General features: G+C 41.4%; 1 protein-coding gene across 1 annotated transcript in view; it reads left to right on the top strand.

Annotated features, from left to right (window-relative positions):
- Nucleotides 1–252: 252 nt before the first annotated feature.
- inppl1a (inositol polyphosphate phosphatase-like 1a) overlaps nt 253–16938 on the top strand; it is a 33197-nt gene continuing 16511 nt past the window's right edge. Inside the window, exon 1 of the mRNA XM_015951730.3 lies at nt 253–648. Within this exon, the coding sequence (XP_015807216.1) occupies nt 473–648 (176 nt within the window). The 5' untranslated portion in view covers nt 253–472. The remainder of the gene's footprint in view (nt 649–16938) is intronic.

Below are 16938 nucleotides of genomic sequence, written 5' to 3'. Positions count from 1 at the left end.
AGTTAGCTTTAGTTAGATCTAAAATAAAACATCCTGCGTTTTAAAACACCCATTCATTCCATGTGAAAAATTAAATTGTCTTATTCTGAAAATCCCGACCGGAAGCGGTGATTTAACCCTCCATTGCCGCTGACTGTTGTTCTCCTGTTCTCCGTTCCTGCGCTGTCTCCACTGAGGATTTGTATACTCTGATTTCCGTGGGACTGGGAAGCGAAAGAGCTGGGTGTTGCGCCTTTCATGAACCCACCGAGAGAAACAGCCGCTAACAGCGCAACTTCACAAATGAACAACTTGTAACAAGCCCTGCCTTCGCCGCTAACTTTCTTCGGTTGGGATAAAACGGTAACTTTTCGGCGGTTCTCCCTCTCTTCTCCTCTGTGGTTGGATTCTTTTTTCTTTCTTGTTTGGAGGACGAGGGCTGTTTGGGTTTTTGTCGGAGAGTTGAACCCGGTGTTTTTGAAGGGCTGTGGCCATGGCCGGGGGAGGTGGTGGAGGGGGCTCTCCGCTGGGGCCCACACCGCCGATGTGGTATCACCGGGACCTCAGCCGTGCTGCTGCCGAGGAGCTGCTCGCGCGATCGGGGAGAGACGGCAGCTTTCTGGTGCGGGACAGCGAGAGTGTCAACGGAGCTTACGCTTTGTGTGTGCTGTGAGTCCTTTTGTTTACTTCTGTCTAAGACTACCTTCACAGAGGGAGTGTAAAGTTTTGAGTTAAAGGCTGGTGTTATTGTTCAAGCTGGGCTTGTATAAGTTATTTTTAAACTGGCACCAACCAGTGTGATCAAATTGTAGTGAATCCAGTGTTTACTTTCCCCTGAAGGGAAATGAGCCTGCAGAGAAACTCCAGCATGGCACAGAACTGTGTGTGCGTGCGTGCGTGCGTGCGTGTGTGTGTGTGTGTGTGTCTTTTACACGGATCTCCTCAGCTGCAGTGGTCCTGTGGCCTCTGAGCACTAAACCTGAGTGGCTGTGAAGATGAATGAAACCCAGGGTTGAAGCCCCTCTCTTGGGGTATAATTTAGAGCTCATATAAGATAAGTGGTGAATTTAGGTGGTGTCTGAATGTTTCCATAAGAAAGTGTGCCAATGTGTGAAAGGTGACAATAATGTGCATGAATAGTTAAGCCTGACTTGGGACTTTATTTACTTGTGTATAAAAATGAAGGAAAGTGAAAAAAAAATCACGAGGTGCTTCACAAGAACAAAATTAAATAAAAACTTTTTTTAAATGAATGAAATATCATAAAAATGAGGGGAAACGTTATTTAAAAGGAAGGGAAAGTGAGAGAGAGAGAATTAATTAGAGGAAAATCAGTGGAATTAGTAAAAAGAACAGAAAAGGGTGATGAAGGTCATGCAAAAATTAGCCTGAACAGGTGAGTTTTCAGCTGCTTTTTAAAGGAGACCACTGAGTCCACTGATCCCAGGCTCAGGGGGAGAGAGTTCCAGAGTCTGGGGGCCACAGCAGTAAATGATCTGTCACATTTGGTCTTTAGCCTGGTGCGCTGCACAACCAGTAGGCTTTGGTCACTGGGCCTCAGGGACCTGCTGGGGGTGTAGGGACTGAGAAGATCACCAATGATGGTGCTTGTCCATGGTAGGAGATTCCTTTAAAAGAGCTCAGGATGTGTTGAAGAGGAGGAACAGTTAAAGAAAATCGTACCTCTAGCTTTGTTGTGCCTCTGCAAACACAAAACAAATGTATTGGCAGATTACACAGATGCAGGAAACTAAAAGCCACATGACTCTGTGCCCTGACTTTGGTTTGACCTATATCCCCTATCTAGGAGTTTACCCCCATGCTTTGTTGAGTTTCTGCCTGTGTTTATAGATGTACACCACCAGGACATTGTTTTTTCTAACATTTCTGGCTTTATTTTAACATGTTTGCTCTTGTGGCTGGCTGCTTGAGCTGAAGCAGTTGGCCACAGAAATGATACCCACAATTTTTTCCTTGATAACATTTTCTTTTAGATTGTTAAATAATAATTATTTTCACGTGCTGAGTCTCACAGGACTCAGATCAAACTGATTTCCTTGCATCTTGACTTACATAATTAATAATTATTTATGTAGCACAAGCTCTTGTCTATTATGCGTGCTTTTATTAACACAACCCATGGCTGAAGACTGCGCAGTTAGTCTGACATCTGTTTACCCAGAAGCCTTTGCAGTGTTCTGTTGAGGACAAACAGTGATGACTATTTGTTTTTCTGTATTTCCTTACAACACGTAGGTCAGTTTGCTAGAGTTCTGGGCTTTTATTTGTTTCCTTTTTTATTCCTGCCTCTTCCCTTTATTAACATTGATCAATAAAATATGTAATTTATTGTTTAGTTGTTTAGTGTTGTTTGTTGGTGTTTGCTAAAAATGTGCTTGATATTCTGTCCTACTAATTATTTTGAAGGTGAAATAACCATCTTTTTAATTTAATTCCGTTTCCTGTAGGTCTTATTTTTTTTTTCAAATAATAATAATTTTTACTTAATTTGCATTGATTTCACAATTTGGTCAGCTGACAAATAGAATAATTGTTAAAAAATAGAACTGTAATGATTGTTGTGCAGATAAAATGGTGTAAATATTTAATATTTATAGGTAAAAAAAAGAGAACTAGGATTCAAGCGGCCAGCAAAATGAATAAAAAGGAGTAAAAATGTTTCAAAAATTGTGACATTGAGTTTTTTCCCAACTTAATACCCAGTCAAGGCGCATGTGCACCAATTTTGCAAAATATGTGTTATTTTAGAAAGGAGCAACTCTATGAATAATGTTTTTTAAGCAGAAATGACTCCTGTTCACTTTCGCTCAAGCTGAAGCATTATCTAGTCAGACAGCATGCTTCACTAATAAAGCTGCACTGTTAAGTAAAAGTACTTCCTGGGAAGGCAGCTTAAATTACAAGAGGTGTGAAAAGATTTTAATCACTGAACATCGGGCTGTTTTTAGTCATGAGCTCAGCCTGTGTGCTATCATGTAGCCCTGTGTGTGTGTGTGTGTGTGTGTGTGTGTGTGTGTGTGTGTGTGTGTGTGTGTGTGTGTGTGTGTGTGTGTGTGTGTGTGTGTGTGTGTCCAGTAACACTTCCTTTATCTCATACTGTCAGCTGAAATGTCACTGTAGTAGTTTTTACCTTAAATCAGTAATTTGACACAGAAGTATTTTTTACCAACTCTTTGTTTTATGAGGGAGTAATTTTTTTAAATGAATGCATTCAATTTAACTTACAGCAAACACATGCACACAGCCTCAACAAGCATGAAGCATCAACCAAACAGACAGAAATCCAAATGCCCGCTCCATCTTCCGGCTCTTGGAGAGTACAGACGCTTTTTTCTCCTCTCCCTCCCTCCTTATCCCAAGGCTCTTTGTCCTGTCTTGTGTGCGTGGCGCTTTCTGCATTTTTTCTGGAAACTGGAAATTATTGAAAATGGATCTGGTCAGTTGGTCTCTCAATGCGATTGACAAAATTTTTTCAACGATGAGAACTGGAGAAGGGGCTCCCGGATGCCCCTCTGGGACAGAGCCAGCTGGGCATATCATGGACTCCTGGAAACAGTGGAACCTGATCTGCCTCTCTCAACTGTCTGTAGAGGATTCTGAAGATGTTTGGATATTCGTCGTTTTGGTGTCGGGATTCCTGCTGTTTGGCCTGAGCGATTACCCGGCTTACCGGAAAATTAACGAGCTTTCGAGGAATATTGGCTCAATCCCGGATAGGGCTGTCGCGGTAACCGCAAAAATGAAATATCGCAATATGAAGAAGCCCACCGCGCTGCATCATGGGCCACCGCGATTACTGAACTTGGTTCAACTCAATGATGCATGTTGAGAAGGATGGCTGCACTGGTATCATAACGAAACGTTACTTCGCTCCTTTGGGAGCACTTTGGTTTTCAGTACGTCAGCTGCTGCGCAGCCAGGGTCCTTGGCCGAGACAGAGCTCCCACCAGCGGCAAAAAAAAAAAAAACGCTCGGAGACCTGCTGAAGTCCCGGACAAGCACTGCTTCTGCAACCGTCCCGAAAAGAGTTTGAGCCGAGCTGGAGCTCACTCGCTACCTGCAGGAGGAATGCATCCACCCTAAAGAAACCCCCCTGACATGGTGGAGCAACAACCGGGAGAGATTCCCTTTGCTCGCCAGAGTCGCACGCATGTACGTGTACGTTAGTGCAACGAGCGCACCATCTGAGAGGGTTTTCAGTGTTGCTGGAAATGTTGCCACCCCTCTCAGATCCTCTCTCAAACCGTATATGGTTAACATGCTGGTTTTCCTTGTAGGCAACAAGGACGTGACCGAGCTATAAATCACCGTCATTCGTGTGTGTGAAAGTGAAATGATAGTGCGTCCTTTGATCTGCATTCAGTAAAGTGTTATAAAAGAAGGCACGGCAATTTTTAACCTTTTTTAAATGTGTAAACATTATGTTTAGATAGTACTGCAATTAAAAAAGGGCTGCAATAATATCGCACACCGCAATATTAAGCCACCCTGAATCACCGCAGGGGGAATTCCTCAACTGCGACAGCCCTAATCCCGGAGCTCAGGGATGGAATGCATCATGCTGTGAACGCACAAACTCATATAATTGTCGAGATGAGTCGTAAGCTTGGAACTTTGGCTGAGATTCAGGCTCTGGCACAGAAGGTGGATTCCATCAAGGAGCGAGTGGATGGATCAGCACGGATTGGGATAGATTAATTACGCCATTATTGGATCTAGAGGGGTTGAAGACCAACAGAACTCTAAGGCAGAGAGGAAATTATCTCTGCCTGTCCCCAAACAATTCTTATCTGAATCTGGTGCCCTTGAGCCTGTGAGGCTGAAGTGAAAACTCCCCTCTCAGAAGAAATGTGGAATGCTGCCGTCGCTATGGAAACTCTTTCTCCCTATCCTAGCCTGGGTGGGACTGTGACCGGTGAAGGCCGTGGAACCGTATCTTGGAGTCAGTGTGCCCTCTAACCCATTATCTCCCTCCCCAGTCCAAACAGAGGTGATGAGTGCTGCTCCATGCGGCTGCACGCACTGAAGTGAGGAGAGTCCCAACCCTACCTCCCCACCTAGTGGACACTTATGTTGTGTAATGTCGGAAGTCTGTGTGCATATCTGTCTGAGGTGTTTTTTTGCATAGCAAAGCTACCCTCTCTGTTGAGGGTAACTCTGAAGTGCCCTTTTCCCCTCCCCCTGACTCTTTCCTCATATAAACCCTCTGATCTCTATTAAGGTAGCGCGACTCGGGTTGCAAATGACCACAGTCACCAATTCTTGTCATGTATCTATCTCAGAATTGTGTGTACTGAAACTCTAATTTCCCTCTGGGATTAATAAAGTATTTTTGAATTGAATTGAATTGAATCTTCATGTCCCATGATCACCATACCTTTAGACTTCTGTTTGAACTGCTTTAAGTTCGGATGTTGTTTCAGTTCCACGTTCAAGTTGTTTTATAGCTTTGCTCCACATCCAGATGCACAAAACCTTATTCTAGTGGCACACAATCATTTAGGAAGTTGGAAAATCACTTTAAATTTTAACCTTTTGCTTGTTGACAACACGTTTTTGAATGCTTCCCAATCGTTGATTTTTTTCTACACAAATACTTGGTTGTTCACCAAACCTGTTCAAGGTCACAAACACTAAATGCCGACATGTTTCCAGTAGAAAGGGCATGTCACATCAAAACTGCAATATTTGTCAGAACTTAGAAGAATCTGGCTTCATTCATGTTTTCCTCACAAGGTTGTTTTTATTATTACGTGTTATGCATCTATGTGGTTTAGAGTCAGGAATTATTAATTAATAATTATTAATAATTATTGGATTTAGTTAATAAACTTTGTGTTTCTTCTAATTATTTTTAACATTTAAAAATAAATAGTTTGATCTGTATTTCTTCCAGCTACAGGATCAGATGCCATGTTGGAAATGTATCAGTATATTATGACACTTTCATTTAATTATTTAAATATTTGTCTAAAATATCTTCAAGGGATACTAAGCAGACTTTTCATATTTTAAAATCATTTTCTTGAGCCAGTTTGTGCTAAATTGACCCTTACGGGGTTAATGAAACATCATGCAGACCTCCACTGCTCTCTGTGGCCAGAGTACGGCATTTGCAACTTCAGAGTGCCGTCTGTTCAGAGTCTGTTGGACTTAGACAAAAAGTGAGCTGACATGTTTCCTGCATGTTTTAGGTCATGAACACAACTGGTTTATTTAATTTAGTGATGCATCACTCCGGTGGACACTAATGAAGGCTGTGGAGACATTTCAGTTGTTAGATTAAGGTGTTAAAAAGACCAGCGCACGGCAAGGAGATACGTTTTGCTTTTGGTTCTAATAAAAGGACACTAGGGGGTGCTAAAAGCAAATCAAAACTGTCTAGTCTTCCTTTAACAAGTTAATGCAAATCACTTTAATCATTTAGCTTTCAGTTCACCATTCTATAAAGATCATCCATGTTTCAAATGAGCTGTTTGTCTCTAGTTTGTGATCAGTCAGATTTATTGCTTTCTGAAGGAGATCTGTACCCTTACACGTGTTGCCATGGATACCCATTATGAAGATTGTTATTCTGTTACTTATGTTTTCTGACACATTATTTTCACCTAAAAATGAAGTATGTTGGTTTATTTAGAGTGGACAGAAAATCAGCTGTTGCATCAGTTGGATGTAGTCGGTGCTTGGTTAATGTGTGATTAATGGGTCAAAGTAGAAGCATTATGAACAAACAGATGGCAGTTCTTGTGTGTTTGCTCATACAAGCAGCTTTATAATGAGGAAACCCATCGAGTAGTCTAAAAAGTGACTCATCTCTCTGCCAAACTCCCCCGCCAAACGATACTATCAGGTTGTCCTCAGAGGAAGTGGGTAATGGGAGCAGGTGCAGAGTTACCCAGAATTTATCATCCCCTTCAGCTCAAAATTTCATAAAGTTGTGACTGACATAAAGCTGGGAGACTACTGTTATGGAGGGCTAAACAATGGTTGAAGCAAATAAGTGAACATTTGCCCAGTGTCCTTTTGTCCCTGCAGTAACAGATGCATTGTTTTGATTCACTGAAGCCTGGTAACTTACCATAATAGTGAAAGTAGACACTTCCAAAAATAAACGCATTTTAGGACGTTTATGAGAACGGTTTATTTGACCACACTTCCATCTTAGAACAGCTGTTTTATTAGGCTGCTTCTGTTAATCCTCATCTTTAAAACACTGTTAAAATATTGTTTATTTCATTGTGTGACAACACTTTTAGCTCGACTTCATTTTTAATGGCTCTGGAAACACAGTTTGTTTAGGAAATGTTTCCAGTTTTGTTCTGGAGCGGACTCTCAAACGTCTGCCTGACGGACTTTGTCTTTCACTTCCTCTTTCTCAATCTGCACATTTTGACATTTATGTCTGCAATCAAGTCTATTTAAAATAAACGATTCTTGCAAAATGTCACTTTATTAATCTGAGTATCAATAGCATGCTAAACCTTTCTGCTGCCATTGTGTGTGACGTTGGCTTTAGGATATTTGTATTTATTATCTGTTAATAATGAACATTTTTCATTAATTAGCTACTTTTTGTAATATATAAATAAGTTTGGACATTTATTTTTAGACTTGAGCAAAAAATATTCAGATCAGCTGTTGGAGCACAATGACAACAACCCATTTAGCTGCAGACTTTTTATTTTGCTGTCAGGATTGTTTTCTTCATTATTACTGCAGTGTGTCGGTCACAATGCATCAGGGTTCAGGCTGCCTCTGAGTGTGTGTGTGTGTGTGTGTGTGTGTGTGTTTTGGGCTGCAGCTATCAAATATTGTAGTATTAAAATATTCCATTGAATCCTCTGTCGAATAATCAAATATTATGTTTGACAACACTTCAAGCGAAGGAGAAATGTTTTAATGAGTTTGTATTTCAAAGTCCAACACTGATATGATTCCTTTTCAGAAAAGGCCACCTTTTACTGAACCAACAAATTAACCCATCTGCTTTTATTCAGCAGGTGATTAATAGATCTCTACAGATCTTGATGAGCTGCTGAACAGATGATTCGGGCATTGAATCAGGTGTTTTGGAGCAGATAAACAACTAAAACATGCTGGAGAGAGGCTCTCCAGGACCAGGATTGGACATCTCTGTCCTGGAGGAATTGGGATTGAAGGCAAAAATGATCTAGAAGCAATGATTTTTCAGCGTCTCAGATGATGATGTTAAATGCATTCTCTGCTCAGCAGCAGTTCAGATGAACAAAGAGCCTCACTTCTGTCAAAGCTGTCCCAACAAGACTTTGGTGTGCTGCTATGAAATAGAACAACTAAAATATGAGGCTTAAATGTCACTCTTTTTATAAAAGGCTCAATGATATGTATTAATTTAGTCCTGTCTAATTCCACCTTTCCCATTTCATATTTCTAGTTAATTACACACTTTCTGAAGGGCACTCTGTATTAACTTCTCCAAGTGGGTTGGAGAGGACTGCAGGTAGGCATCCGCTCGCTCTCCGAGCAACGGCGGCTCGGGGCACATCCACCAGTCCACCTCTGACCATCGCAATTTCTTCACCCTCAAGTGTGGTTACTGAAGTTAACACTTGAGGCTGCCTTCTTGAATTGGAAACATGAGTTTTGTTTTATCTGCATTGAGAACAAGTTTAAGCTGGTGTAGTGAATGCTGGACAACAACAAAGGCTTTTTGCATGGAATCAATGGCTTGTAGAAGAGTGTTACCACAGCTATACATGTCTGTGTCATCAGCATAAAAGTGCAGATTTGCATCCGTCATGTTTAGACCAGGATTGTTATTGTAAATGATAAATAAAAGAGGGCCTAACACAGAGGCCTGTGGCACCCCCTGGTGGTCCGTAAACACTGAGCCCTGTGTAGGGCTGAGCAATAAATCAAAAATTTATCGTTATTGAAATGTCTGACTCTAATCGGGATAATTTTTCCCATGTCAGTAAATGTGATAGTAAAAAAATGAAAAGACACGTGTAGGTTGGCAACGTTCATGTCCCTTTAAGAAACCGTACCACCTTGAGTCACGTAAAAATGTGACTCAAAGTAATACGTGACAACTTTTGTCTCTGCGCATACCTGTAGTTATCGTCCATTTATCATTATCGAGGTGAAATCCTCAATATATCGTGATATTGATTTTAGACCATATCGCCCAGCCCTAGCCCTGTGGCACCCCCTTGTGGACTGTAGTAAACTCAAAACAAAGTCCATCTGATTGAATGCACTGTTACTGAGGAAATTTGAGAACCATCCTACTGCTCTCTCAGACAGTCCTGTCTGGAGGAGTCTAAGTTTTAAAATACTGTGATCAATAGTGTTGAATGCTTTAGACAAATCTAATAAAAGGGATAAACAATGCTGTTTTTTGTCCAAGGCTACATTTATATAATTTACTAGTGCCGCCCTGGTAGTATTGTCTGTTTTTGTAAAGCCTGATTGTTCATTGATATTCAAGATATAATGGCATTGGTGTTTAAAAATTCCTTTAATTGCTCACTCACAAGAGCTTAAATTACTTTAGCCAGCTCAGATAAATTAGATATTGGGCTGTAATTAGATAAATACTGTTAGATCTCCTCCATTTAAATAAAGGGACAAAAAGGCCGATTTCCACACTGAGGGAATTTCTTTCATAACTAATGTGAGGTTTAAAAGACTTGTGAGAGACTGTGCCACAAAGTTGGCTGCTGGTTTCAAGAAATATGGATCTATTAAGTCAGGTCCTGATGATTTTCTGTGATCAGTGCTTTAATGGCTGTATGCACCTCCTGCACAGAAAAAGGAACATTGTTAAGTTGTTGGCCAGTATAGAGCAGAAGGACTGTGCAGATTTTTAGAGACTGAATTCAGAGAATCCATCAAAGTGCCAGAAGAAATAAAATGCTTGTTAAACCAATTAACAATCTCCATTTTATCATAGACAGGAACAGGATCCTTAATAATGTAGGTGGGTGGGACATGAAAGCTTTATAAAGGAAGTGCATTTGTAGCTTAGTTGTCTGCAAAGGAGCCAATCAGTAGAAGAGCCTGTTTTCGTAGCTTTAGCCCACACCAGGCTATGCTCATAAATACGTTTAATGGAAATAAAACTTAATAAAAAACAAATTGAGTGTATTTGAGAGTGTTGAAATCTGAATGTGTACATGATGCCATCTGCTGTTATCTCACAGGAGTTATCAACACCAGCTACTTAAGCAGATCTAATAATTGTTTAAATAAGAATATTTTGTACCAACATAGTGATTCTCTTGCCTTAAGGACAGTCAGATTATGCTTGAACCAATACTTGACCAACAATTCCAGTCATGAAAAATGTAGGCCTGCCACCGATTATTTTAGTAGTCGACTAGCTCTATTTTTTTTGGTGATTCGTTGACTAATCATGTCTCAGGATACAGTACAATAAATCATCAGCGTTTGTAATGTTAGAGCAAATGTGACATACGTGTGTTAAAGGTAACAAAGTCACCATCACTACTGTTGCTACAGCAATAAATGCAAGTAACTCCATGTTGATGTTAGCAGCTAACAAGCGGTAATTAGCTTACAGAGGTGACTGCTCCTCCTTGTCCTCCACCACGACGTGCTTCTTGTTAAGGTGCTTGTGCATCACTGTTGTGCTCTCACGAAAGGAGAGGTCTATTTTGCAGTTTTTGCGCAGTACATGCTTCTCTTTTGCCTTTGTAAAATACTCTCCGACTTTTGAGCTGTGTTGCCAGCTTGCCATGTCTTGTTTTTTCCGGTGACATGACAGCTCGCTCGGATGGCCACTGCTGAACATGTGCCTCAAGCAGAAAGCACCAGTGGTGCCTCAGCAGGCAAGATAAGAAAATACTTCATAGAATACTTGTCTACGCCATCGTGATGAATCGACTGATCGTGGCAGCACTAGATAAATGTGATGTCAGAGACTGGATGAGCATTGAAAACTCATATGGCGACAACTGTGTGTGTGTGTGTGTGTGTGTGTGTGTGTGTGTGTGTGTGTGTGTGTGTTTTCTCTAAGAGGCACAGAAGGAGGAGGATGCACTAAGTTAACAGGACTGTCTTTGCCCCAAATGCTGACGTTTGTTGACAAGACTTGTGCCTTGTAAACATAGTCAATCTCTGTTCCATGGTAACCCCCACTCACACACACACTCTTTGTCTTCATCTTCCTCCCCCTGTTTACTGTGCAGTTACAGAAACAATAATATTTACATCACAGACCTGCAGAGAATCTCTGCAGCTGCCAGCAGCAACACACACACTTGTATTTGTATCCTTGTGCTTGTGTGAACCTGTCATTCATTTGAGTGGCTTTACTATGCCTAAACCTAATCTAAACTAAAAGTCAAAATAAACAGCAATGAATGTTGTATTTTTCGAACTGCAGCGCACATTTTCAGAACGGCAGATTAAATAAACGCCCCCAATTAGCGTTTGTAAATTTGATCTGCCGCTCTGAAAATGCGCTCTCCAGTTAGAAAAAAAACAGCAATGAATGCTGTATTTTTTTGAACTGCAGAGCGCATTTATTCACAGAAAAATAGAATGCTGCTTGTTTTCATGAGAATAAACGAATGGTTTCTGACATCAAAGTGGACATAAAATGGCATATTAGAATAGGGGCACATGTTACAATCAGCAGTTTGAGAATTCGTTTATATAGGTGCATTTATAAACTGAGTTAACGGTGCCGGTGCGTGAGAAGCAGGCAGGTGCTGCTGCGTTCAAGTGTTTCATTTATTTTTTTTATGAATTCGATTAAAAATAAAAGTGCCCGGCCCATGTCCGAGGTAATTACACAGTTGTTGGCCCGAAGCCCGGCCCTCGGGCCGTTGGTCCGGGCCGACCTGAGGGCCTAGGGCTTCAGTGCAGGGCTCTGTCGGGGAGTACAAACTTGAGCAAAATAACAAACACATCAGACTCCCTTTCATCACTGGCAACAAGTGAAGAGGTAAACGTGTAAAACAACAAAATTTAAGAATGGCGAAAGTTTTGTAACTGTTTGTTACAAATCACTAAATTGATTTTGTCCTCATGGACTCCCGTAGAAGGAAACATGGCGTGTAATATGACGCCGCCCAGAGACAGACCCGTGGTTATATGTCATGAAGTCGCCAATATTTTTCAACAACTGGGCATCGTTCCATTCATTTTCAACAACATTTTGATGGATATTTCCAGAAATTAATGGTAAAAACGACACATTTCTATAAAGACAGGTACACACACACACACACACACACACACACACACACACACACACACACACACACACACACACACACACACACACACACACACACACACACACACACACACACACACACACACACACACACACACACACACACACACACTGCTGGGGTGCTTGGTTATACATTCTGTTCTCTGGAATGTATGGTGCATTGTGTGTTGACAGTTTTAGAGAACTAAACATTTATCCTGTACATAGTGGTACCCTGAGCTAAACTGAGTATAAAATAGTGAAGGGTCCGTTTTCTCACTATTACTTTATATCAGTCAAAAAGTGTAGCTTGTGCACTGTTTTCCTCCACCAGTAAACCAGTTAGTACATTTATTCACATCTTTTATTTAAATGTTACACTCTTTAAGGAAGGTGTTACTGACTTACTGTTGAGTGGTTATTGTTACCCTTAAATCATCCTTTTCTAATTTATTTACTTTTTGGTTGTCAAAATATCCATCAAGCAAACAAACATGCATATTTTATTGTTCCTGTTGGAAAAAAAAAGGTTTTACAATTGGTCATTGCTGGGTGCTAAAGTCATTTGTTTTCTTCATACTATAAAATTTAAATCTAAAACACACACACACACACACACACACACACACACACACACACACTCACACACACACACACGCCTGAACATAGCCCACCAAATTCCCTCTAAAATATTGTTATGAAGCCAAATGGTCGGTGTACCACCACTGCCATCTTTGCCGTGTCACACATCTCAACACTCCCAGACAATCCAAAAATGGGAAAAGGGGGTTGGAGCTGAGACTGGACTGTGAAGGTGGGAGCAAATGATTGACACAAAAAAACTTTGAACCAATGTAGCTACAAGCTAACTGAGCTAACCCCTCAAGCTAGTATGGAACTAGGAGCTAATATTAATTGTTAAAATTAAAGCACAGCCTCAGACCGCTGTAATCGGAGCCAGGCACCCGGGCTGCATATGTGAGCTCATGTGCCGCTCCTGCACCACAGAGATCACCTGGAGATTGGCTACATGCGAACATAACACTAACAGAAGTTGAAGCAGCATCAACTTAGAGCTGTGGTCTTTCTGTGGTCTCCCTCAGAGAGCTCCACTGGCGACCATCACGACTGCATCCTCGCATGGAAACCAGACGGCCGCGCAGCTTGGCTTCCCCGGGAGACAGGGGTTGTGTTTAGCAGCTGTTTCCATCTGGGAGATGGGAGAAGCTGGGCGCCCGCCTCGCTGGACTGCCTCTAAAAGAATGGAGTGGCAGATACGCAGATCTTTGATTGCAGAGCCAACACTGCTAACAGGAGAGAGACATTACAGAAACTCGGCAAACCTCCCTTCTGCAGTGGCTACCTTGCAGATATTTGCGGTGAAATAGTGAAGTTGGATGACTCCGTTAGCCTCAGCCAGCTCCAGTTTCATTACCCAGCCAGCCCCATCAACACTTTATATCTCAACCCATTTTTGACCAGGCAGTGTTATGTTAAATCCACTGCATGTTCCCCCTTTTCAACCAGCGAGATAAAGTACAGAAATATAATTTTACTTATTGATAAAAGTGAAGCAGAAATTGCTTGGATGATCTGTTAGTGCAGTCAGTAACCACGGCTCGCCCGTTTTTGTCCATATAATTCCATGATTAACATCCAAACATGAACACACAGAGGAACTAAAGTTCAGAGTCGAAATGGCTGAACATTGTTAACGTGAGGCCCAGGCCGAGGCCTTGTCCAGAGTTCGTTACTAGTGCTAGCGCTCAGTGGCGGCTGGCCAGTAGAGGGCGATAGGGCGCCGCCCTCCCAGTTTTCCCCAGTGTTTTTAATTTTTATTTAAAAAAATAAATAAAATTAACGATAATCACATATTCTAAGTTAATTGTGTGTTTTGTAACAAAAACAAATCATATATATATATATATATATATATATATATATATATATATATTGGTCAGAAGCTTTCTGCCGAGCTGTGGAGCCGATTGAAAGGCTGTGGGCTGTGTTTCAATCGCCCAAACAGCACGAAAGCAGTCCGCCAATTGCTGACAAGAAAATCAAACGGTAGGAATGGGAATGTATCCAGTCAGCGTCAACGTTGTTTCAGAAGCATGATGGGCGATAGAGCTACCGCCAAAGGCTTTCGTTGCTGTTCGGTAGAACTCGGAGAGTCTCGACTACTCCAGCACGTTTTTGGTCATGACGGTCGTGGTCGTGACGCAGATGGACGCCAGTGATACAACCAGCATGGATACCGGATCTCAGCAGCCACTGAATTCAGTTCGGTCTCTTCTCCAGTATCCGTTCGAGAGGAGAACTATGGTGGAAAAACTTAATGTCAAAGAGCTTGGACCAGATCAGCCCGACGTAAAGATAAGCCAGTAGGAGGAGGAGAGAGGTAAACTGTACACACCAGGCTTCTGGGAAGGCTTGGCTAGCTGGATGGAATCACGCTAATGCGTTATTTTGCTTTCCGTGTTTGTTATTCAGAACGACTGTGACAGATGAGGCATGGATTGAGTCAGGAGTTACGGACATGAAACATTTTTCTGAGAAGGTGAAGAAACATGAGTAGCTACACCGGGCACACATGGACAACACCGTGAAGCTAGCTATGCTAGGCAGAGCTAACATTGCCATGCAGCTAGAGACGAGGGACACAGGCTTGCAGTGAAGAAACACAATGAAGAAGTGGATCAGAACCGGCACATTTTGTCCAAGAGAGAGATGTCAACACAGTGTATGAGCACAAGGATGACCTCCTCAGATGTTTCCAGATGATCAGAGACTCGGATGACTTTGATCTAATCACTGAGAGAGAGGCAGGAGGCTTTGTGAGAATGCTGGAGGAAGAAGATTTCGGCTTTCTGCTGGCATTGTGTCACAAGATCACGCCACATGTGGACATGCTGTTCAACCAGCTGCAGAAGAGGAACATTGACTCTGTCTACATCACAGGGGTTATCCAGAGCTTCACCAACAGTATGCAAAAGATCAGGTACATACTTGTTTATTTAATATTATTGTGAGGAAATTCTCCAGTATGTTAGTTTCACAAACAGTAATGTGGATGTGGACCATTTATGGTCATGTTATTTTATGTGCAATTTAATGCAGTATTTTTCAATGTTGGTCCGCAAGGCAGTGTGCCAATAGTCAGACACACGTGGATTAATCCCTTTGGCCAATAATGTAAGACAGGAAATAAAAGAGCTGTGCTTAATTCAGGAAATAGTGAAGTTGTGCACAAAGCTCAGAAAGCACAAGTTTGTTTAAAAAAAAAATAGCACAGCCCCACCAAAAATATTTTTCACCAGCTGCCACTGCTAGTGCTGATGCTCATTCTACCCGTCAGTCAAACCTAATTCTTCATAATTTCAAGTACTTACTTACACCTAAACAGAAAAGTTACAATCGCCTCAGGGTTGTCATGTGTGTTAACTACTTCTGTCTTCTCCCCCAAAATTTTTTGAACCAGGCAACATGTTTATTTCTGCTGTGAAGTTGGCATTTTTATATGGGAGCCAACAAGGATTTGCTCTGAATTGGATCCAGCCTTAGTCGATGAGGGGAGGAGGATACATTTAGTCACTTCTGTGTTGGCATTAATGGGGTGCCCCCTTGGTTCAGAGACAATAGTTAAAGTTTCATTTTAAATAGAACAGTTTTGTGCATGTTATTGTGCTGTATAGCATCCTAGTTTTTAAGATTATTGAAAACATTGAAGATTTAGTGTTAATCCCTCCTTTAGTTTCTCAAATGAGAAACAGCTAAATTAAGTGTGAAAACTGGGAAAATGTCCTCCATTGTGTGCTGAAGCTAAAATAAAAGCACCACAAGTATTTTGAAGAAGAAGAAGAAGAAAATATCATTTCTATAGCGCCTCTCAAGATAAAAATCATGAGGCGCTTCACAAAAACAAAAAATGTAAAAATATAAAAAAGAATGTAGAAAATGGTTAAAAATATATTTAAAATGAGCAAAAAATAGACAATTGTGATTAAAAATGTTAAGAAAGAGAGAGAGTGAGTAGGGAAGAGGGAAATCAGTGGATCCTGAGGAAGGTGGAATAGGTGGGGAGAGCAGAATAAGAAGAGGGTGATGATGAAGGTCATGCAAAAGCCAGCTTGAACAGGTGAGTTTTCAGCTGCTTTAGATGCTCACACATCTGAACTCACACAAACCGACAAAACCCACAGTGTTTGTTTGGCAAATTTGACATTCTGTGTGTGGTGTAATGATCCTGCATGAGGTATAGACATGTAAATCGTTACTCTGCTGCAGGCATGTTGCTGCAGCAGGGCAGAGGCATTGATCTGTGATGGGTTGTGAAAAAAGAAAGTCCTGTGTCTCAGTGAGAAATAAAATCCAGCTGGAACAGATTGTTTTCAGTCAGAGATGTAGAGTGTCTACCTTTTAACACTGGGTTCTGCTGTACTGTATCATGCTGCAGCCAACCAGCACTCACAGCTGTGATCGACAGCAGCAGGTTCACACACACACACACACACACACACACACACACACACACACACACACACACACACACACACACACACACACACACACACACACATTTGTTTTTCTATTCCTTATTAGGACTTTGTATTGACTTCCATTCATTTTAGTAACTGCATTTATGCCTAACCTTGATCCACCCTGGTTTTCTCTTCTTTTCCTCTTTTTCTCTATTCTGTTCTTCTCGTTTT

Source organism: Nothobranchius furzeri, chromosome 13 (assembly GCF_043380555.1).
Source record: "Nothobranchius furzeri strain GRZ-AD chromosome 13, NfurGRZ-RIMD1, whole genome shotgun sequence".
NCBI classification, from domain to species: Eukaryota; Metazoa; Chordata; class Actinopteri; order Cyprinodontiformes; family Nothobranchiidae; genus Nothobranchius; species Nothobranchius furzeri.
The sequence above is the reverse complement of the archived record's forward strand: the minus strand, read 5'-3'. Positions and strand labels throughout refer to the sequence as shown.